Below are 24,068 nucleotides of genomic sequence, written 5' to 3'. Positions count from 1 at the left end.
CAAGAAACAAAACAAAACACAAACATACACACAGGCGGCCACAAACACAAATGAGCAGGTGGAAAATTTGCAAGGCAGATTTTTTGCAAACAATTGCAGGCTAGGTTGCTAGGGAAGCAGCTTAAATCCAGCAGGTGCTGTGCATGTGCAGATGCCAGCTTTCTTTCCTCGGTCAGGAATTGCCACTGCTCCCTTTGTGTCTGGGATTTTAAAAAGGACTCCCCAGACACAGAGCAAAAACTGGGGCTCATTCACACCACACAATTACAGTGCTTTTATTCCACTTGAATTGCCATGATTCTTTCCCATGCAGTCCTGGAATCAGTACTTTGCTGAGGCACCAGCACTCTTTGGCAGAGAAGGCTAAAGACTGTGTAAAATGACAAATCCTAAGATACTATAGGATGTTGCCAAGACAGTTAAAGACACTTCCGTAGCATCACCACAAAGCTTCAGCTTACCTCCACTAGCTGCATGAGGTTTTCAAAATAGACCTCTTCATCGATGCTGAGCTTGCTGGAAGAGTAGATGATGCGGTAGTGCTCTACTTTCCCTTCGCAGCTGACGCAGAGGGTGTAGTCGCCTGGGTAGTTGGTGCTTTCTCGCACGAGGAAGAGGCCCGTCTCTGGTGGGTACAGCAGCCGCTCTGCCTGTTCACGCGTGATCTTCCCATGGAACCAACTGGGGAAGAAGGAGAAAGAGAGATGCATGAATGGAGGAGAGGCAAGGAAAGGAACAAAAAGAATGAACCTGCTGCCATTTTGCATGGCACCCACTTTGTCCGTAACCCATTTTTCTAGCATTTTCAGTGCATAAAATAGGGTTGTCTTCAAGGGGGTCATTAAGAGTTGCGGAGCCAGGTGACACTTAAAGCATGGGTAGCACCACTTCAAGGAGCCCTGGTGGCGCAGTGGTTAAATGCTGGTACTGTAGCCACAATGTTGTGAGTTCAATCCCAAGGCTCCAAGGTTGATTCAGTCTTCCATCCTTTCATAGGTCAGTAATATGAGTACCCAGCTAGTTGGGGGCAATTGGATTACAGATTGTAAACTGCTTAGAGTGTTGAGTTCACTATGAAGTGGTATAGAACTGTAAATGCTATTGGTATTCTGCCCAAACATCTGCCTTTTGACAGATACGGGCTGCTTCCCTTTAAAATGCTGAAGAGATGGCAAGAATGGAGTCAGGGTCAGTGGGAGGAGAAAGGAGAGGCTCCAGATTTTTAAAAAGATCTAAATTTTAATTTTTTAAAAAATATATATTATTTTAAAATTTTCTTTAAAAACATCACATCACATAGCAACTTTTCACTTTAACCACACAAAACTGTATATATGTAAATACATTTAAGCTGCATATGATATTATAATTTAAAGGTATACTTTTAATATTGCTAGTTGTTTATGTCACAGCTATTACCATTACATTCAGTGACATAAAAGAATTATGATTTATGAGTAACTTTAGTACAAAAAAATATGATTCAAGATTCTGCTCAGTGTAGCATGGGAGGAGGTCAATGGGGAGATGACACCATGCGTTACCGCACTGGGTAATGCCAAGCATAGTGACGCCACTGGTTGGTTTAGGGTTGCCATAAATCAGAAATGACTAGAAGGCACACAACAATAGGACCATGTGACTTTTTTTTTTAAATTATCCCTCTAAACAGTGAGGAATAGAAACAGTTTTACGGTGGCGGTTGTTTTAAAAGAAACTAGGAAAAAAGCAAATTGAGCAAAATACAAATTTGGGACTCACGGCATCAGGCTGAGCTTGATTCCAGCTTTCACGCCTTCCCGTTTCTGCACATAGTTGGCTGGGATAATGCCCTCACGGCCCACTTTGTTCCTTGCTTTGTACCAGTTGGGATCCTGGGAAGAGAAAGCCATCGTGAGCAATGACGGGTGAGTCACAGAGAATGGTTTCACGTCCCATGGTGTGCCAAACAAATCAGTCAGTGGGCGGTCATTTACTTCTGACTTTGTTGGCCAACCTCGGTGCTGCTTTCTTCTCGATCCCATATAACTGAATGCTTCACCAGGGTTAAAATCCCCCTGCAATAAATATCTAGCACAGCTAGGATTTAGTTTCCAGCTATCCTGGTTTTCTACTGGAATGGAGATTCATCCTGTCCCTTTCTCCTATCTGAGCAATGGGAAGGTGTCACATGGGAGCCTGAATCAAAATAATAATAATAATAATAATAATATACACAATCTACTGCCTAAGGCAGGTGTAGGCAACAGTGGCAACTATTAGCCCCCTAGCAGTCCTTGGATGGCAGCATCTTCCTCACTGTACCCTTCATAAAAAAAAGATCCAAAGTGTTGTTTGCCCCAAAATGCCCACCCATCCACACATCCCTCAAGGGAGTGTGTGGGTATCTTGCCCATCCCCCATAGGCATTAAGGGGCAAAAGAAAGAGAGAGAGAGAGAGAGAAACAAACCCTGAGGATAGTCTTTTGTGGGATTTTTGGGCTATGTGGTCATGTTCTAGAAGAGTTTATGCCTGACGTTTTTGCCAGCATCTGTGGCTGGCATCTTCAGAGAAATTTCTCTGAAGACGCCAGCCACAGATGCTGATGAAACGTCCAGCATAAACTCTTCTTGAACAAGGCCACATAGCCTTGAAAACCCACAAAAAACTAGGGATGCCGGCCATGAAAGCCTTCAACTAAACCCTGAGGAGCTTAGGGAACATAAAAGTGCTGCAGCTTAAAGCAGGGTGAGTATGGCAGGATACAGACTGCCCAGAAAGGGCAGTCTCCCGCCGCCCTGGTTTGCTCTGCAAGGGAGCCGCAGCGGACAAACCGCGTGGCTCCATCATGGAGCAAAAAGAACCCGCAAAAAGCAGGTTCTTCTTGTGGTGCTTTTGTGATGCTGCAAGGTGCCAATGGTGCACTTGCGGTGTCACAAAGGAACCGGAATGTGCGGAAGCTATGTGTCCGTCACGTCAAAATAGTGGCACCTGTATGTACAGGGCACCGCCATTTTGACGCCCTGGTCACGTGCGAGGGGCGAGTCGCATCTGGAAGCGCCGCACCTCACACATAATGACAGCGCCCCGTAGGGCCTGTCTGTACAGTGCCTAAATTTCTTTCCCTCGATAATCACATTTTTAAAGGAACAAACTATTGTGGGTCAGTGGCTAAAATGGAACAAAGCTGGGTAGGACCGAAGCTAAAAGTCTGTGGAATTCTCTTCAACGGGAGGCCAGGTTGGCCTCCTCTTTGCTCTCCTTAAAATATTCACCAGGCAAGATGGACGCCCCAAAGTTTGGAGAAGTGACCTTTTTTGGACTATACCTCCCAGAATCCGCCAGCCAGCATGGCATTCTGGGACTTGCAGTCCACCCAATCAACCTTTTCAAGCTTTCGGACAAGTGCTTAATTCTCCTGGTAAATATGGATTGCTACATCAGCCAAACCTCTCCCCGGGATTTGACCCAGTGGCTTACTTTGAAAAGAACTTTAACTAACGCTCACGTTTAATTATGACACACATTTTTCCCCATTTTGGTTTGGGTCCCAAGGGACAGGAGGCAGGCCACAAAACTAAGTACAGAAAACTTCAAAACCTTGCTGAGATTTGTGCATTATTTCCAGACGGTATGTAAAAGTGTTTGACATTCTTCTCTTCTACCCAATTCGTGCTAAAATTTTTAGAGCAAAGATTCTCCTTCTGCCAGAAACACACCATCTGAAGCCCTGATTTTGCCACAACAACCCATGCAAGGTTAACCTCCAAATTAAAATAATAGCTACACATTATAGGTGGGGACAGTCAGAATATGTCTGCAAGCTTCAACTGGTTCAAAACTTGGTAAGCAGGGCATTAACTGGGATCTGCATAACCAATGGCACTGTGCCAGTGCCCTGTTCTGGGTGCCCATATTGCCTGAGTGGCTACTGGGGTTGGGTACTTTTTGACAGTGGCACACTACCTGTGAAACATAGTTCGCAACAGGTTAGTGCCTTTTAGGTATCAATTATAAAACTTGTTCACTAGGTACAAACTTTTGGCAGCATCGCAATTTGTGATGCATTTCGTCCCTGTTTTATTTTATGTTTTCTTGGTTGCCAACTCTGTTGTCATTTTGCTATATGGAAATAATTAAAAACTAGGTAAGCTGTCTTGGTGGGTTCAGTACTTCTGGAAAGGAGACAAGCAGATGTTTTCAGTAAATGATCCATGCCCATAAACCTGCAAATTAGAGTGAGTGCCTCCATTCCTCAACCAGTGATGTATGATTGCTGAAACCCTCCTTTATAAATTCTTCTCATGTAGCCAGTTTCATATATCTGGAGCCACAGTACCATCCTCAATATATAAGTGACGATCTTCTAAACCAGGGACTCTCAACCTCAACTAGAGATTTTGGACTTCAACTTTCAGACACTCCAGCCAACAATGACTGAACAGGGATTCTGGGAGTTGAAATCCAAACTACTTTTCAGTCCAAAAATTGAGAATCACTACTGTACAGAAGCCCAAGGCAGGAAGGCATAGAGAAGGAATAAAGAACAAGCCTTGGGTAAGAAACTAATCCTCAAGCTTTGCTAAAGGGTAAACAAGATTCTGTCTGATCTTGGAAGCTAAGCAGGGTCAACCCTGGTTAGTACTTGGATAGGACATCACCAACATATACCAGGTGCTGTAGAGTATATTTCAGAGGAAGGAAATGGCAAAATCACCTCTAAGTATTCCTTGTCTAAGAAAATCCTATGCAATTCATGAGGTTGCTATAAGTGAATAAGCGACTTGAAGTCATATACACACATGTACAAAAATACACAACAGAACACACACAGAGAGAGAAAGACACAGATTCTACTTTCTGTTTGCTCTTTGGCACCAGAGCCAAGTAGGTTACCTTGGTGACTGAGATGATGGTGAGGACATCCCCTTTGCTGAATGAGAGGTCCTGGTCGGCAGTGCCATGGAAATTGTATTTGGCAATACATTCCGTACCAGATGGCCAGACAGCCTGTTGGAGAGAACAGAGGCATATTACAGACTGACAAGTCTCTTCTTACCATTACTGGTGAATATTGCAAAGAAGGAAGGGGAGCAACCTAGATACACAGAGGCCAAGTTCCTGTAGGGCATGGCACAACTTAAAAGGTTTGCATGCCGAAATATGTTACATCTCCCCTGGATTCTTTTAGGGGCTGCTGCTATGGTTATATCCCCTGCTGAAATCCACTGGGCTCCTTGGGAGATCTCAATAGATGTTATAATTATTCTACAGCTGGCTACAGGGACAAAGCCAAATTTGTTCTTGTCATGTGCCCTTAGGTAATTTCTGACTTATGGCAACCCTAAGGTCGACTTATTACAGAATTTTCTTGGCAAGTTTCTTTAAAGGAGGTTTGCCACTGCCATCCTCTGAGGTTGAGAGAGTGTGATTTGCCCAAGGTCACCCAGTGGGATTCATGGCTAAGGTGGGAATTGAACCCTGTTCTCCAGAGTCTTAGTCCAACGCTCAAACCATTACACCAAATTGGCTCTTGACAAAGCCAATTTCCCTCCCAAAACACCTCTCCACCAGTGAGGTGTAAACAGTTTGAGTGCCGGACTCTGGGAGACAAGGGTTCAAAACTCCACTTGTTCATAGAAACCCACTGGGTGGCCTTGGGCAAGTCACACTCTCTCAACATCAGAGGCAAATCTCCCTCTGAAAAAATCTTGCTGAGAAAACCCTGTGATAGGTTCGGCTTAGGGTTGCCATAGGTCGGAAATTACTTGAAGGCACAACAAGTCCCCACCAGTAACAGAATGGTCATGGTGTGAGGTTGCAGAAGCTGAACAGAGATGTGTAGGGAAGTTGTTCCAAGGGGGAAAGAGAATACCAGCCTCCACAACAACCCTTTCCACCTTTGAAAAAATAGGGTTTTCTTTTAAAACTAACAGAGCAGAAGTGCCTTGTAACCTGCTTAAAAGATGAATTGCCCCACATGGTAGTTTATAGGATGGGCAATTCACCCCTTTGGGGAAGGACAGAAAAGGAGCAGTTTGGGGGAGTCTAGGAAGGCTAAAACACATGTGGGCCCTGGGCCACCTTTGTCCAACCCATGTTCAAAATGAATAAATATTGCAGCCCTGCTTTGCATTACAGAAAGTAGCAGGGTTGGGAGGAAATAAGAGAGCGAGACCCATGTTTTTTGTCTTTCATAGAACTGTAAAATCTTATGAGTTAGAAGGGTCTGCAAATATCCTCTCATCCAAATTCCGGCCATGCAGTTATGTAAAACACTTCTGAAAGATGTCCACCCAAACTCTCTTCAAAGACCTCCAAAGAAGGTGAATCCACCAGCCTCCAAGGCAGTCCATTCCACTTTCAAAGAGCTCTTACAGTAAAGAAGTTCTTCCTAACACTGAGATGGAATCTCTTTTCTTATAACCTAAATCCACTGCAAAGAGACCTTGTTGCACCTTTGAGACTAACTGAAAAAAAAAGAAGTTGGCAGCATGAGCTTTTGTAGGCTTAAGTTTACTTCCTCAGATGCATTTGTGTTCTAGTCTCTTGGGCAGCAGAAAACAAGTTCGCTCCATGTTCTACATGACAACCCTGCAGATATTTAAAGATAGTGATCAAGATAGTCTTTGATCAGGGTGGCCAGACATCCTTCTTTTCCCAGACATGTCCTACAATTCAGCCTTCTGTCCAGCAGAAATTCCAAAAGGTCCTCTATTTTGAACATGATGAAGAAGCATGAATTTATATTTCTATCAGTGTTTTTAGCTTGGATGGCATTTGGGAAATGTCCTTTATTTTTCTTAAAGGTCCTACATGTTGCAGTGCCTTGTTCTCCTTTGTGATTATGATACCTGGTCACCCAGTCTTTGATGTAGGGTGCTCACAACACCACGCACCAAGCACTCACACCAGGGTGCCTGCAAAGTTAGAGGTTCAGCTATTGACTCAGGATGTTGTGTGCAAATCAAACTCTTCAACTAGAGATGGTACGCATCCTTGCACAGTATTTAAATGAAAGAGACCATCTCACTCTCCCATTTCCTCACAGCGGGGGCCAGAGCTTGGGTGCCTTCCAGTTCTCTGCACCTGGAACACGTTTGCTGTTTGATGCCATTCTGGATGGTACCCACAAATCCCACCACATCACCCTTGTCTAGGTGGAAGACTCTGTGCCTCCAAAAGTTCAGAATCAAGTTGCTGTTTTAGGAACGATAAGCTTGGTTCCTGGCAAGAAATGTTGGTATCAGGGGTACAAATAACATGGAAAGAATAGGATTAGGTTCTAGGTCTTGTAAACTCAGGCTTTCCTTCATTGAATCAACCCATGTGTAATGCGGTTCTCCTCTTTTCCTACTTTTGTCCATTTTGCCCAGCATTATTGTCCTTTCCAGTGAGTCACATAGTCTCATGAAATGTCCAAAATACAACGCACACAGCATACATGGCTTTTAAGGAGAGTTCAGATCTCATTTGCTCTTGGATCCACTTGCCTGTCTTTAATTGCCCTGGCTTTTTCCTACAGAATCCTGGGATTTGTGCTTTAGCGAGGCACCAGCACTCTTTAGAACTGAAGGCTCAAGTCTTCGTAAAACTACAAATCCCAGGATTTTGCAGGACAGAGCCATGGCAGTTAAGGTAGTGTCAAACTACTTTATTTCCACAGTGTAGATGCACCCCCAGAGTGTGGTGGAGTCTCCTTCTTTGGAGGTTTTTAAGCAGAAGCTGGATGGCCATCTGTCGGATTGCTTTGATTGTGTCTTCCCGCATGGCAGGACATGGTTGGACTGGATGGAGCTACAGCACTTAGAGTGGCGTGAAACTACGTTATTTCAGCCGTGTAGATGCATCCTAAAAGATGCATTAAAAGTACTGCAATAAAATTGAAAGACAACACAAACTATTCCCAGCTACCAGACTTTGTTCTCACCTGCACTCCTGACATCTTCTCTGGGGGTTCTGGTGACTGGATCTCGCAAGAAGGACACGTCACTTGGTACCATGAGACCTAGACAAGAAAGAAGATTTCTGAGGTCACATTCTGTTCATCCAAGCATGCAGACCTGCTCTCTTACCACTGAAAGGAGCTTCCACGCCCTAAGAACAGTTATGAGAGCTTTTTTTTTTAAAGGTAGTTTTCAAGCTATTTCCTCTCTAGCTTTGCAACAGCACACTCTTTACCTGCACCTATTTTTTTTTTAAACGGCATGTTGCCCATTTGCCATTTCTGGTAGAGGCGGATGCCTACCAAAGCTTGGAAAAGTACTGGGTTTAGAACTACATTTTCCAAAACATCCACAAACAGCATGGTCACTGGGGGGATTTTAAGAACTGTATTCCCAAAAAGCATGGTGTGTGAGAGCCAGTGCAGTGTAGTGGTTTGAGCATTGGACTGTGACTCTGGAGACCAGGGTTTGAATCCCAGCTCAGCCATGGAAACCCACTGGGTGACCCTTAGGCAAGTCACACTCTCTCAGCCTCAGAGGATGGCAATGGCAAAGCCCCTGTGAGGAAACCCCATGATAAGCTCGTTTTAGGATTGCTTAAGGCACACAATTCCAAGAAAACAAGCTTTTCGGATCTCTGAACCCCAACTATAAGAATAAGAACTATAAGAATGCATCAGATTTATAACTTGAGATACAGAAGAGGGTGGAAAGGGCAAATGTACTTTTTCCCACTGTGTCAAGGTTGCCCTTTGCTCCTGTGCATTTAAAATAGAAGACCCCTCCGCAGGTCCACTTACCAACAACAGGTCACTTTTTATCTACAAAGAGCTTCCTTTCTGACTCATTTCTGCATGTTAAGCTGTTGCTCAAGAGCTAGGCATGGATCAAGTGAGCATCAGTTGGTAATTTTGGGAAGGGAGGAGTGAGCATGGCTCAAGATGATGCTTTGTTCCTGCCACAGTTAATCAATCAAGAGTAAGGATTATTGTTTCTGAGCTGCCATGGGTCCCTCATTGTTAGAAAGATGGCAAAAAAAATTGCAATAAATAAATAAATAAATAAATAAAATAAGAAATAAGATATCTTTGGTGCTCTTCTTGGGTCAGCTATACAGCTTAGGTCCAGGTTATTTGAAGAACAGTGGCTGCATCTGCACCACAGAAATAATCCAGTTTGATACCACTTTAACTGCCATGGCTCCCTCCCTAGAGAGGCCAGGATGGCCCCAACCCTGCTCTCCTTTTGGCAGCTGGTAAAAACATTTTTGTGCTATCTAGTTTTTTTCAAAGTGACAAGGGGTTGGGCTTTTAAATGCTGTGCAATTCAGACGGCAAGGTTTGCATGTCATTTTAATTGCATTTTAATATTTAAATGTGGATGTTTTTAATTGTTTAATTGTTTTTAAACTTTATACTTTATACTACAATCCCATATTCGTAACTCTGGGGGATCCATCCCAGACACACACACACACACACACACACACACACCGCAAATACAAGAAAATGTCGAACTTCAAGTCCCATTGTCCCTAATGGCGGTGAATGCACCATTGGGGACAAAGGGGCTTGCTGTCTGCAGATGCTGAAATCTGTGGATGGCAAGGCCCCACTGTACTTTTGTATTCTTTTTAATCTGTACTGTTGTAAATTGGTTGGCAACTGCCTTGAGTCTCTATATCAGAAGAAAGACAGGACATAAATAAATAAATGATGATGATGATCATAACCTTCTGTAAATCATTCAGCCATTTACCAGTAGTTGATTCTGAAATACCTCCTGCCCATCCTTTGTAGGACAGTAGATGTCTCCGGAGAGCCTGTGAGTCGAACATTCTTCACTGAAATGCCTACTTGAGTGTGCATCTGTCTGCAAGCCAGACACTCCCTTCAATTTCAGTTTTCCCTTTTTCACAAAAGGCTGGATGTCTATCGGCACTCAAGCTAAATGCTACTGCTCCAACCATGATGTTTGGAAAAAAATGTCTTGTACATAAACAGACTACTGATGCCACAAAATAGATGTGGGTAAATAGTTAGTCTGCCATATTCACAGATTCTTTATCCACAGATTCAACCATCCACAGTTTGAAAACATTCCAAAAATGCAATTTCCAAAGAGCAAACCTTGATTTTGCCATTTTATATAAGGGACACCATTTTACTATGCCATTATATTTAATGGAACTAGAGCATTCATGGATTTCAATATCCATATTTTGGTATTAATGGGAGTTCCTGGAACCAAACCCCAGTGGGTACCACTGTAATGCCCTTTGTAGTCTTCTGATAAGTTTAAACAACATGCACTGTTTAGAAGCAATTGTAGAGGCAACACACACACACACACACACCGGTGGTGCAGTGTCAACTTTTTCAACTGCAGGTATTCCCACTACCAGTCCCAATGCCCATGCCCTCCAAGGAGATCCAAAAACGCAGACAGTTGCATTGATCCAAATCAACAAACCCATCCTAGTAGTGGAAGCAGGAGGTTTCCATGTCAGGGGATGCTGTGAATCTGCTCTGGCTTTTATTCCAGATTTTGAAGGAAGTCCCAAGGCATAGAATTCTCCCTGACAAAACAGGTTCAGCACTTTGGAAGGTGGCACCCCTGGCATGGGATTCACCACCTGTGAATCTAGCAGTTTTCACTTCCACCAGTAGCAGCTCTTTAGTAAAGCGAATGGGTCTGGATTGCCCATGAAAAACAAATATTGTGCATTGCAATGAGAAGTTATCAGAACAATATATACCTGCTGGGCATCAACAGTGTTGGAAGGACTGCAAACTAACTGGGAGGGAACAAGAAAGAAAGGGAGAGATTTGCAAAGACTACTGTCCCTGCCTGTCAAAAAGTCCCATCAATTCAGTCCCAGGAGCTTTGGCTCCACTATATCCTCTCTTTCTCTCTGTATGCCTTCACGTCATCTGTCAACTTATGACATCCCCATGAATTTCATAGGGTTTTCTTAAGCAAGGAATGCTCAGAGGTGGTTTTGCCAGTTTCTTCTTCTGAAATATGGCCTACACTGCCTGGGATTCCTTGGTAGACTCCTTTCCAAGTACTAACCAGGGCTGACTCCTCAGCTTCTAAGATCAGAAAGGATCTGGTGCCTTTAGTGCCTTTAGGCCCTACTATAACCCTTGTTTTGTTGCTGTGCATCTTCAAGTCATTTCCAATTATGGTGACCCTAAGGTCTATCATGGGTTTTTCTGAGGCTGAGAGTATGTGACTTGCCCAAGGTCACCCTGTGAGTTTCCATGGCCAAGCAGGTATTCAAACCCTGGTCTCCAGAGTCTTAGTCCAATGCTCAAACCACTACACCATACTCTAACCTTACTTGCCCACAATGTTGAAAGTCACACAGGATGGGGGTTATAAGAACAGAGGCTCCCAGGAATAAAGCACATTTTTGGAGCATTCTTTCTTTTTACTCTTTCCTTGGCCATTTGTAACTATTGAGACAAGAGGCTTGCTACGCAGAAACCCAAGCAGAAAAGACTGCCTTTATTCAAAATAAAATACCTTTTAAAATATCACTCACTCCCCGCCCCACCTGTCTCTTTTATGAACCAAGGATGAGCTTCTGAACATCGTTGGACCTACACTTAATTTAATAGCATCCCCAGCGCTTGATGGATGGCCATCTTCGGGAAAACGTTGAGGGTCCATTAGAGAGCCTCATTGATCGTGAAAAGGAGGGGGAAGCTTGCCAAGAATGATGGTTATTGAACAAGGCTAATACCGCTGGACAGGCTTGTCTCAAAGGAGGCATCTAAACCACTTATCTGCACACAGTATAGTGAAACCGCACAATTGTGCCAGATTTCATTGCAGACTTTAACAGCTCGATCCTACAGAATCCTGGGATTTGTAGTTTGGTGAGGCACCAGCACTCTTTGGCGGAGGCGGCTTTGTAAAGCTACAGATCTCAGGATTTCCTAGAGTGGAGCTACAGCACTTGAAGTGGTATATCAAACTGCAGGATTGCTACAGCGCAAATGCATCCTGAGTCCAATAGTATTAGCCCGCTATATCCATGGATTTTTTATCCATGGATTCAAGCATCCATAGTATGAAAATATCCAAAAATAATATAAATTCCAAAAGCAAACTTTGGTCTTGCCATTTTATAGAAAGGACACCATTTCTCTATGTCACTGTATTCAATGGGGCTTGAGCAACCACGGATTTTGGTATCCATGAGGGATCCTGGAACCAAACCCCAGCAGATACCAAGGGTCTATATTCAAACCACTACATCAGTGATTCCCAAACTTTGGTCCTCTAGGTGTTTTGGACTTCAACTCCTAGAAGTCCCAGCCAGGTTGGCTAGCAGTAGGGAGCTGAAGTTCAAAACATCTGGAGAACTAAAGTTTGATAACCACTGCGCTTGGGCATACTGGTTCTCAATAATGGTTTGAGCATTGGACCATGACTCTGAACGAATCACCGCTCAGCCATGGAAACCCATTGAGTGACCTTGGGCAAATCACACTCTCTCAGCCTCAGAAAGAGGCAACAGCAAACCCCCTCTGAACAAACCTTGCCAAGAAAACTCCATGATAGGGTCTTAGGGCCGCCAAAAGTCAGAAATGATTTGAAGGCAGAAAACAACAAAAAGGAAACCCGAGTTAAAAACTGTCCATGGCTATAGTGTATGCATGGAGATGAAACAATCACTCCACGTTGAAACACGATCACTTTTTTGGTTCTCAATAAGAGGCGCTCAGGATGGAGAGACAGTAAGGTCACAAATACCTCAACTTGACAGATTGCTTAGTGTCTCAATTTTTTTTTTAAAAAAAAGTACTTTCAGTTGATTTTGATTTTTCTAAAGCTTATCAGATTGTCAGATATGCCTTGCTATGCACTTTCTGGTTTACTCAGTGTCTTCGTGCCGCAGAACGTACCAGCCGTTTGCACTCAGACCACAATCCAGTCACACCTAAGCAATGAAAATTCCATACAATACCAACCCACATGAACACCATCTCCATAGGTCCATATCCTTCGCCTCCCATCTTGGAGCGTCGGATTAACTAGTCATAAAGTTAATAGCTACTTGGAATTCCGTTTTCCAAAAAGGAATGACATTGTATTGCAACTTGAATAACTACATTGCATTGCAATGGAGAGCCAGCATGGTGCATTGCTCTGAGTGTTGGACTACAACTCTGGAGACCATGGTCCAAATCCCTGCTCAAGCATAAAAACCCATTGAGTGACTTGGGCAAGTTACATTTGCTCAGCCTCATAGGATGGCAATGGCAACCTCCCTCTGAACAAACTTTCCAAGAAAACTCTAGGATAAGTTCACTTTAAGGGCACCGTAAGTCAAAAATGACTTGGAGGCACACAACAACAAGGAACAGCAAAAGAAATAGGACAACTGAGGGCTATTTTCTGATAACCACAATTGCAGTCACCTTCCACCCTAAAAATAATGGTAAATAATTAATTTATTAAAGCAAATTTGCAAACTGCGGGAAGAATAGAGTTCTCTTAGGTCCTATTCTTGGGTTATAAATCATGAAGCCTAGGGGCAACATGTGGCCCTCAATACCATTTTTGAAGAATCTAGGCCCCCCTTACTTTTTATCCTGTAATTCTGCCCTGCCCTCAGTGGGGAAACCATGCCTCCACATGGCATGATTTACATCTGAAACCCAACATATCTCTCCACTTGTTTGAGTAAAGAATCCAAACAAGCCAAATGCTGCTCACTCAGTTTAAGAGATATGGATGGAGTTGACAATTGGTGGGTGTTTGAGGAGGGAATGTGGTGCTGGTGGGGAAAGAAGAGCCACAGTTAATCCCATGAACACATCCATCCAACTTAAGGCAAAGTCACAAAAGCCCTAAATATTCTGGAAGCTGCGGGCCATTTGACATAGAGTGATATTTCTTTGAAGTTGTTCACAGTCCCTGAAATGATGCGAACTGAAGGGCTTTTAAAAAATTAATGCATCGCTCCATCATTTTCACTGCCTGGGTATTCGCCCTTCAATGCTCTATAAAGCCGAGAAATCAAACCATGGGTCATTCCCTTCTATTTTTAGTTAACTTAACCCTTCCTCTTTTCATTTTTAGTTATTGTTAATTCTTCCTCCTTTGACATCTAAGCTGCATCCTACCTGTTTCTCTTTCTTCTCTCTTTAAATTTATGTTTAACGCTTTATTTAGGCATCCCTCTTGCTACAGTTGCTTCATAACAGGACACCTGGAAGTCACTGGCAGACTCCCCCCCAAGTACTGACCATAGCTGACCTTGCTTAGCTTCCAAGATCTGGTTGGATCAGGTACCTTTAGGGTATTGACTTGAATTGTTGTTGTTGTTGTTGGGTACCTTCAAGTCATTTCCAATTTATGGGGACCCTAAGGCAGAACTATCATGGGGTTGGCAAGATTTGTTCAGAGATGGTTTGCCATTGCTTTTCCCTGAGGCTGAGAGAGTGTGACATGTCCAAGGAAACGCAGTTGGGTTGATTGCTGAGTGGGGAATTGAACCCTGTTCTCCAGAGTTGTGGTTCAACACTCAAACACTACACAAAGCTGGCTCTCTCACACGGATGACAGTCCAGTACATCTGCCAGGCAGCATAAATACCCTAAAGGCACCCTAAATACCCTAAAGACACCAGATCCTAGCAAGGTCAACTGTGGTTATTACTTGGATGGAAAACCACCAACGAAACCCAAGGTGCAGTAGGCTAGATTTCAGAAGAACGAACTGGCAAAACAACCTCTGCATCTTCCTTGCCTAAGAAAACCCTACACAATTCATGGGGTCTACATACATTGTTAGATGACTTGGAGGCATACACACAGGCACACAACTGCTAGGCGCTGGGTAGGCACTGATCTGGAGATAAAAACAAAGCTTGCAAGTTTCTATTTATGTCATTCTATTTCTTCTGTTTCTTTTTGAGAAGGTAGATGGGACTGGCAGTGCAGCCCTTCAGATATTGCTGGACCCATCATCCCCAACCTCTGGATCAGTTGGCTGGGGCTGACTGGAGCTGTAGTCTATCAATATCCAGTCAGAGACACACCCATCCTTAACCTTTGCTTTAGACCAGTAATTCCCAAATGCTGGTCCTCCAGGTGTTTCGGACTTCAGCTCCCAGACGTCCTAACCATCTTGGCCAACGGTCTGGGATTCTGGGAGTGGAAGTTCCAAACATCTGGAGAATCAAAGTTTGGGAACCATTGCTTTAGACACTGTTACGGCCCAGCCCTTCACACCAATGTGAAGTTTCAATTCCAGAGAGCATACCTGTTGGAAGAGTCCTACATAACTCCAAAAGCTTGCACACACCTCTGTCAAAGAAAAGACTGGTGCAACGGAAAGGTGTTACTCCCAAACCTGGTATCATTGTGATCCGAGTCCTCCAGAACAAGATCTGGAAATGGCATTAACCAGGACCCTTTCTGGTTTGATAAAGAATGGTATTTCTCTCACACCACTCTTCCTTCCTTCAGGCACTGAATCTTGGCTGTCCTGCATTTTCACTTTCTGAAGGCAGAAGCCCCATTCTGCTCCATTGAGACCACACAACTGCAAATCTTCCTGCCTCCCTTAGACCCACCTGCCTGTCCAGCCCCCTTGGTTAAATTTAGCATCCTCACCGTTCCAACCTCCAAGGAAAGGCCCCGGAGCCCAGCAGCTGCTATTAATAGCAAGTGGGCACTCTGAGGCATTTGCTTCAACAGGTGCATGGCACAATCCCCATTCGGATGAGTCCAAGGGCTGCACAGATGCCAACGATAAGCAAAACCACCCACCCCCCTTCCTGGAAGAGATTTAGGCGAAGACAGACGGCAAGAAGGCAAAAAGAAGGGAAGGCCAGGACAAGGGGAGGGTCTTTTGTAGCTTAGTTACACTGACAGCTGGCACTCAGAGGTTGCCATCTGTCAGACCAGAATGCCCATCCGTGCAACCGTTCTGTGCCAGGTTGGATTTTGGAAGGTTCCGCCACTGCAGTTTTCTACACTCAGACCGTTCTACACTCAGACCGTTCAAAGCGACCTCAAGGGCTATCAAGTCATGCCCACCCTGCAACAAGGAACAAGAATTTCAAACTACAATTATATTAGAAGTTGAGACTCCCTTATCCAAAATGTCTGGGACCAGAACCACTTTGGATTTTGGGGATTTTGGAATATTTGCATCTATATTGTTGTTGCTTTGTGCCTTCAAGTCATTTCTGATTTACAGCCTAAGACGAACCTATCATGGGGTCTTCTTGGCAAAATTTGGTTCAGAGGAGGTTTGTCATTGCCTTCCCCTGAGGCTGAGAGAGTGTGACTTTCTCAAGATCACCCAGTGGGTTTGCCTGGTTGAGCTGGGACTCGAACCCCAGTCACGAGAGTCGTGGTCCAACACCCAAACCACTATGCCACACTGGCTCTCAATATATACAGACATAAGGAGATATCTTGGAGAGAAGACCCAAGTCTAAACATGAAATTCATTTATATTTCAGATACACCTTACACACATCACCTGAAGATAATTTGACACATAATATTTTTAATAACTTTGTGGGAACAGTTTGTGCAAACTGAACCATTAGAAAGGAAAGGTATCACTATTTCAGCCACCCATGGAAAAAGTTTTGGATTTTGGAATATTCTGGATTTCAGAATCCTAGATAAGGAAGACTCAAGCTGTACTTCTTTCTTTTCAGCTTACTTTCAATACATATGAACCAACTGGCCGGCTAACACCAAGCTACTCAACAATTTTATTTTATTTCTATTTTGCATTTCTTCCAAAGCTGGGAGGCAAAATGACTTACATATATAAAAAGCAAGAATCTTAACCCTGAACCAGAAAGCTGGGGTTTTTAAAAGAGAATTTGATTCTATGCCTTCAAACTGCTTTGATTTGACCAGAAAATATGTTCATCTCCTACCTTGTTACAGTCTTGTAAATCTATTTAAAAGCAAGGTTCCTTGCATTCTATGCAGAAGCAAAAATTAATATTGGGAGCATTTTTCTTTGTTCCGTTAAAAAACCAACACCACATGTTTCTATTCACTTTAAGTACATTTTTTTAAAAATGTCATCAGAAGATAGGAACAAGATCTATTAAATCTGTAGATTCGATTTGGACTACATTTCCCAGTGTTTCGTAAGCTGCTTCATGTATAAAGGACGGGGAAGAAACGACATCTGTGTTATAGATAATTTTAAACCCTGCAAACGGGAGGTCGATAAGGAGACAGGTCAGCACAGTCTGCAATTCTCCAACTCAGAATAGCAACCTCAACAAAAACAGCCACCTTCAAAAACTGCTGTTGTTCCATAGTTTGGACTTTAATCCCAGCTGGATAATAGCTCCAAATGCCTTCCCATTCACATTCTGGCAGGTGTTAACAGACAAGTTGCTTTTTTCCCCTTACCTAACCTTCCTTTGTGCAAAGGGTTTGTTGCTAAAACAGTGACATATTGCCAGGTGTCCTGGGAAATGCTATTTTCCCAGGCTTACCAGAATATAGATTGTTGTAAGAATAGGGAAGGAAGGAAGGAAGGAAGGAAGGAAGGAAGGAAGGAAGGAAGGAAGGGGGTTTAAAACCCTATAGCAGACCACATGATCACAGATTATATAAAGTCTCTATACATAAAATCTACACTGGCACGACTCGGTTAACAAAGCCTCTGATAGTGAAGCTCCGCTTTGCAAAGGCTTTGTGTCTACCCAGTCCACTCCCTATTTCTCCTCCTCTTCTTTTTCCTCTATCTATCTGTAAGATTTTTTAGCAGCATCAGCATTTATTTATTTATTATATTTATTTGTATCCTGCTCTTTTCTCAGGACTGAGAATCAGAGCGGCTTCACAGCATTAAAAACAGCATCAGGAGGATGATGGAGAAACACAGGCTTTGGGTATCTGGTTGCTATACCATGCTTGTAGTAAACAATACAATAAATACAGCTTCGTCCAGAAAAGAATGGTTCTGTTTCGGGTAGGATCTGCAAAGCACCAACAACTCAGAGATGAGGATTTACTATCTTAGACTACAAGCCCCCAAATTTTCTTTTTCAGTTGGGCCAATGGCCCTGCTGGCTGGGGGATTCTGGGATTTTTGGTCCAAAGGGGAACTTCTCCAAACTTAGATCACGGATGCAGGTTGAGTTTCCCTTATCTGGAATTCTGAAATATTCCAATTCAGAATTGTCCAAATAGGTGGCTGACAGTGATACTTTTGCTCTCTGATAATTCAGTGCACACAAAGTTTGTTTTCTGCATAACATTATTAAAAATATTGTGCATAAAATTACCTTCAGAACCAGGCCAACACCCAAACTGCACCACAAGCAGGGGAAAAAATAATACTAAAAGAACGTTTTCCAATCTTTGGCTCTGGCTTACCATTTCCTTAGAGAACCTTTGTGCAACACAGCCTTTCCAAATAGTCCTCCAGATATCCCAATAAAATAAAAAGCTAGCAGGCAGAGGTGCTGCCATACAAGGCTATGTGGGACTTTACAAGCCCACCAGCCAGGACCCAGGTCTTGCTGCGCTGGGTCTCCGAACAAGGGCCACTTTGTTTGTGCCATCTTGAACCATGCGGGTGTATGAGATCACTGGCAAGAGGCATCCAACAAGGGCTCCTCTGACTTAAAGCCTTCTCTGTTCCAGAGGAGGAGAAAGACGTAGGTGGCCAAAGCAGGATGAAGTCTAGGCACTAAGTAACTAGAGAGTTTGCACATTGCGGGGAGGGGATCCTCATGTTTGGAAGCGCCATCAGCACACAGACCCTTGTTTTCTCAATCTCTTCCTCCAGAGTTTGGGAAATTACTTTTTAAATGTTAAAATCCAATCCAGCGATGTGTTCTGAAGGTTGAGTCTCCCTTATCCAAAATGCATGGGACCAGAAGTGTTTGGGGTTTTGGATTTTGGAATATTTGCATATATATATATATATATTGTAATAGTACAGTAATAGCAATGGCAATAAGGATGCATTGCATAGTCATATAATTACTAAAAATTATATTGGAATGAGAAGTGGATTTGGACAAACAAATCGTGTGGATTCAAGAAAGAATATTAAAAGAAAATGTATGCTTTATTGTAATTCCAAAATGCAATGACAATGCATGAATTGGGGATGAGAGGTGGGAGATTTGAAGTTAAAAAAGAAAGGAAGTATATTGTTGAATATTTGGTTATACACAGGAATTCAAATAAAAGTTATAACTGTTTATATATATGGATATGCTTATACATTATGTATATGTGTGTGTGTTTTGTAATGGCTTATGCTACATAAATAAACTTGCTTCTTGCTATTACTTTTTTAAAATAAATAATTGTATTAATTTTCAAACATCCAATAAACAAGATTTCACACACACATACACACACACACACATACACACACACATGAAATCCTGTTTATTGTATAGCATAAGCCATTTAAAAAAACATATACTTAATGAGATATTTTGGAGATGGAACCCAAGTCTCAACATCAAATTCATTTATGATTCGTATATACTTTATAAAAATAGCCAGATGGTAATTTTCTACATAATCTTTTTAATAATTTTGTGCAAGACACAAAGTTTGTGTACACTGACTGAATCATCAGAAAACAAAGGTGCCACTCTCTCAGCCACTCATGTGGATGGTTTTGGATTTTGGACCATTTCAGATTTTGCAATTCTGGATAAGGGAGACTCAACCCGTACTGCACAGAAAATGATTCGCTGCCATTTTTCATTGCAATGTTTAAAAACTAACTCATGTTCCTCATTGCTTTTTTTTATTACTTAAAATGACATCAAAATGACATCAAAAATTCCTGCTTCTAACATGCTTAATGACACTATTAAAAACCAACCATAAATGGCTATTAGAAAACGTTACTCATTATACCCAATACATCACTATACTTACACTCACTCCTACTCACCGAGCTACTTGCAAAATGCAACTCCACTAAACCTTTGTCATCAATACGAGTAATTCATTCCACATAACTGTATGAGTGCTAACACATTACTTCCACACTTTGATTTCTCCCAATGTATTTTTAAATGCAGCTTCATCCCCAGTTCCATAAACTAACCTGGGAGAGATTTCCGATTAATGTCCTTTGATCCTTTCACACTGTACAATTGTGACATTTTGATATCACTTTTACTGCCACGGATTCCATGCAATGGGATTTGTAGCTTCATGGGCTATTTAAAATTCTCATCCAGGGAGCTCCAGTGCCTCCCCAAATTACAAACCCCAGGACCGTGCAAACCAGATTTTACAAAACCTGAGTGCAAACCAGATTTTACAAAGGGTATCTGTATACAGTACCATATGATGTCTTGTCCAGGAGCTGCCAGTAGGAGGAGGCAGAGGTAGTTCCACCATCTCATCCAGTGTGTTGTGTCTTTGTGTGTATGTTGTGTGTGAACAGCACCCAGGACTAGTTAGGCAGCAAAGAAAAAGCAGCCTTGTAGCTGCACCAGCAAAGGACAGGAAGGAAAGAGGGCAAACAGCTGAGTGAGAAAGATGGGCTCTGGAGGTTTTGCTGGCAGACAAGGAGCGGAAGAGGAAGCAAAACCAAATGCATACAAGTCGAAAGGGGTGGTATCACTTCATAGCACAACCGCATTCGCACATCCCATTCATTTGAGAGGTCTGGATCTGGTCAATAGATCTGTCGGCGACTTCACAACTCAGCTTTCATTTTGCTTTCTTAAAAGACGAGTGTTTCTAGATCTCAGGTCAGGAGCTGGTGAAGACACAGAGGCCAGTTCTACAGAAATAATAGTCAACAAAGAGAGAAGGTCCAGGAGCCACACTTCTCAACCCTGCCCTCCACAAAACATATTCGGGGTAGCCGTGTTGGCCAGATCACAAAGTACAATAACATCCGAAATCCACAAAACAGTGATATATGTAACCGGACAACCAAAATGCACAAAACACATGGCACAATCTTTCAAAGCTCCACTGGCTTCTTCATCAGGCAAAGGCGTCATGAAAGGTGTTTTTCCTGCCCTCCATGTTTGTGCCCCTGTATTGTAGTGTATTTATTGTACAGCCGGCCCTTCTTATACACAGATTTTTTTATACACGGATTCAAGCATCCACAGTTTGAAAATGTTCAAAAAAAGTATAAATTTCAAATATCAAACCTTGATTTTCCCCTTTTTATAAGAGACACCATTTTGCTATGTCGTTATATTTAATGGGACTTGAGCATCCACGGATTTTGTTATCCATGGGGGATCTTGGAACCAAACCCCAGCGTATAACAAGGGTCCGCTATACCAATTTATTAGAATTTAGTATTTATTTATAGCAGTGTAGGGCTTATAGGAGAGCTAGTGTGGTATCACGGTTTGAGCACTGGACTGCAGAAATAATCCACTTTGAGACCGCTTTGACTGCCTTGGCTCAGTGCTAGAGAATCTAGGGAATTGTAGTTTGTGGTGGCATCAGAGCTCTCTGACAGAAAAGGCTAAATGTGTCACAAAACCAGAGTTCCCAGAATTTCCTAGCACTGAGCCAGGGCAGTTAAAGTGGTTTCAAAGTGGCTTCTTCCTGCAGTGTGTTTTGGCCCTATGATTCCAGAGATCAGGGTTCGATTTCCTGCTCAGCCATGGAATCCCATTGGGTGACCTTAGGCAAGTCACACAGTCTCAGCCCCAGAAAAGATAGAATCATAGAATCGTAGAGCTGGAAGAGACACCAAGGGCCATCCAGTCCAACCCCATTCTGCCATGCAGGAACTCTCAATCAAAGTATCCCTGACAGATGGCCATCCAGCCTCTGCTTAAAGACCTCCAAGAAGATAGGTTCACCTTAGAGTTGCCGTAAGTCGGACATGACTTTAAGGTACACAACAACAACATTCTGTTTTACTATTTATTGTACATATTTGCTAGTTACCTATTTATTAGCTGTGAGAAGGATGCTGCCATCACCCATGATAATCCATCTTTTTCACATGAAACCCTCTCTCCTTGAAATTCACAGCTACCCTGCAAGGGAGATCAGTCAGAAAGAAAAAGAAATTGGTCCACAGTTATCTAGTGGGTTTTGTGGCCCACCGGCAACTTGAACTCAGAACTCCCATGCCCCAGCCCAATGCTCTAACCACTTTGTTGTTGTGTGCCTCCAAGTCATTTCCGATTTATGGCGAACCTATCTTGGGGTTTTCTTGGCAAGATTTGTCCAGAGGAGGTTTGCCATTGCCTTCCCCTGAGGCTGAGAGAGTATGACTTGCCCAAGGTCACCCAATAGTTTTCCATGGCTCAGCTGGGAATTGAACCCTGGTCTCCAGAGTCATACTCTAACATTAAAACCATACGCCACAATAATTCTTACCCTAAATACTCCCATATACCCTGGATGCCTCCAAACTCTGTTTCTTCCTCTCTCACTCTATTCCAATTAGAATCAAAGGTACCCAGATTTGGCAGAATATTTCCACTCACTAATTCATGTAAAATAAGCAATGACTCCATAAAGGAAACAATGGTCCTGAGTTTGCAAATGGTATTATAGTAAAGGCTACATTTACATCCTGGGCTTCAAATTGCACAGTTTTGTTCTTAGAGGAATTTGACAATTTTACCTGCCTGGTGAAGCCCTCTGGTTATGGCATTCATCTCTGTTTCGGCACCGGGGATATATTTTTGATATGTGAATGTTTTAGTATCAGTATTAACATGTTCTTAAGTCGGTCAAGGTTGTTGGTATGTGTTCTGCTTGTTAAAATTCCAATGAACACTGGTTTGATGCAAATAAAATTTAAGCTGAGTTGCATTTGCAAGACCTGAACAGACCTGTTCGTAACAGGACTTTTTGGAGATCTTGCAATCACTAGGTCACCATAAGTTCAAGTTGACTTGACGGAACATAAAAATTACCCAATATATGCTCGTCTACTCACTTTGTACAAGGCTGAATGCATACACTCCAACAATTCACAGATGAAAACCTGGAAACTTTTGACCAAGTAACGTCAGAATACAGTATAGTCAAGTACAGAAGCTAGGAAAGGCTGCAACTGCTTGCTTTTGCCTGAGTCTACAGGGCAAAGCAAGATGCCACCTTCCTTCCCTCATCGCCTCCATGCTGAGTTAAATGAATGCAAACTATTTTTGCATTTTGAACTGAGGCTGCATCCACATTGCAGCAATAATCCAGTTTGACATCACTCTAACTGCTAGGGTCAGTGCTATGGAATTCTAGGAACAGTAGTTTTGTGCGACATTTAGCCTTCTCTGTCAGAGAGCTCTGGACCACACCAAACTCCAGGTCCCAGAGTTCCATTCCATTGAGCCATGGCAGTTATAATGGTGTACACTGGATTTATAAATAACATAAAAAATAATAAAATATAATAATAATATAATAAAAATAATAAGAAAAAGAGAAGAAGAAGAAGAAAAGGCTTTATTAAAATCCAGTTTGACACCACTTTAACTGCATGGCTCAATACTATGGAACTCTGAGAACTGGAGTTTGGTGTGGCACTAGAGCCTCTGACAGAGAAATAATAGACAATAAAGACATAATAAAAGGCTACATAATAATAATAATAATAATAAGTATTTCTGCGTGCATGTAGCCTCAGCTTGCAGCAACTGAAGCAACTGGGGACAAAAAGGGGAAAGGTGGGAGGAGAGAGAGAAATGGGACATTTTCGGAGCAGCGGAAAAAGTGGGATGAGACAGGATAATTGGGTCCGTCCAAACTGGGACAGTTGGATGGATCTGGTAGCCTCAAAGCTCATTTGGGACAGTCTTGTGGTCCCTTGAGAGGAGGAAGTGAAGCAAGTATTTCACTGTGCAGATCTCCTTCCAGCCATGACTCTTTGACCGGCCTTTTGTTATGTCACAACCCGGTGGCTCACTCCAAGTCACAAGGGAAAGCCAGCATGTTACATCAGTCAATCAATTACATTTCCAATGCCCATCTTGCTGTGCTGCTCTGAACACCCAGATCTGTTCCGCGCTAGACACTGAAAGCGACAAACCTTCAGATAACTTAGCCTCCATCTCCAGGCTCTTCTGTGCCACCTTCCCTAGAAATCCAAACTGTGCCGCCCCCCCCCCAAGGAACCCTGCGAGATGTGGCCCAAGAAGAGGGAAAGCGCTACGGAAG

The 24,068-nt window shown here is 42.8% G+C and overlaps 1 protein-coding gene across 3 annotated transcripts in view; it reads right to left on the bottom strand.

The window, feature by feature from the left end:
• The window catches only part of CSK (C-terminal Src kinase), a 33,819-nt gene extending 13,486 nt beyond the window's left edge, over positions 1-20,333 (bottom strand). The window contains exons 1-5 of one of the 3 annotated variants that reach the window (XM_042476499.1): positions 20,262-20,333; positions 7,911-7,988; positions 4,877-4,990; positions 1,762-1,874; positions 462-681 (exon numbers count right to left, since the gene is read on the bottom strand). In XM_042476499.1, coding sequence (XP_042332433.1) covers positions 462-681; positions 1,762-1,874; positions 4,877-4,990; positions 7,911-7,988; positions 20,262-20,318 — 582 coding nt within the window. In that variant the 5' untranslated portion in view covers positions 20,319-20,333. Of the gene's footprint in view, positions 1-461; positions 682-1,761; positions 1,875-4,876; positions 4,991-7,910; positions 7,989-18,314; positions 18,426-20,019; positions 20,041-20,261 lie in introns of those variants that run through there. The other 2 variants (XM_042476500.1, XM_042476498.1) reach the window with 2 other exon arrangements.
• Positions 20,334-24,068: the final 3,735 nt, after the last annotated feature.

This window comes from Sceloporus undulatus, chromosome 6 (genome assembly GCF_019175285.1).
Source record: "Sceloporus undulatus isolate JIND9_A2432 ecotype Alabama chromosome 6, SceUnd_v1.1, whole genome shotgun sequence".
Lineage (NCBI taxonomy): Eukaryota > Metazoa > Chordata > Lepidosauria > Squamata > Phrynosomatidae > Sceloporus > Sceloporus undulatus.
The sequence above is the reverse complement of the archived record's forward strand: the minus strand, read 5'-3'. Positions and strand labels throughout refer to the sequence as shown.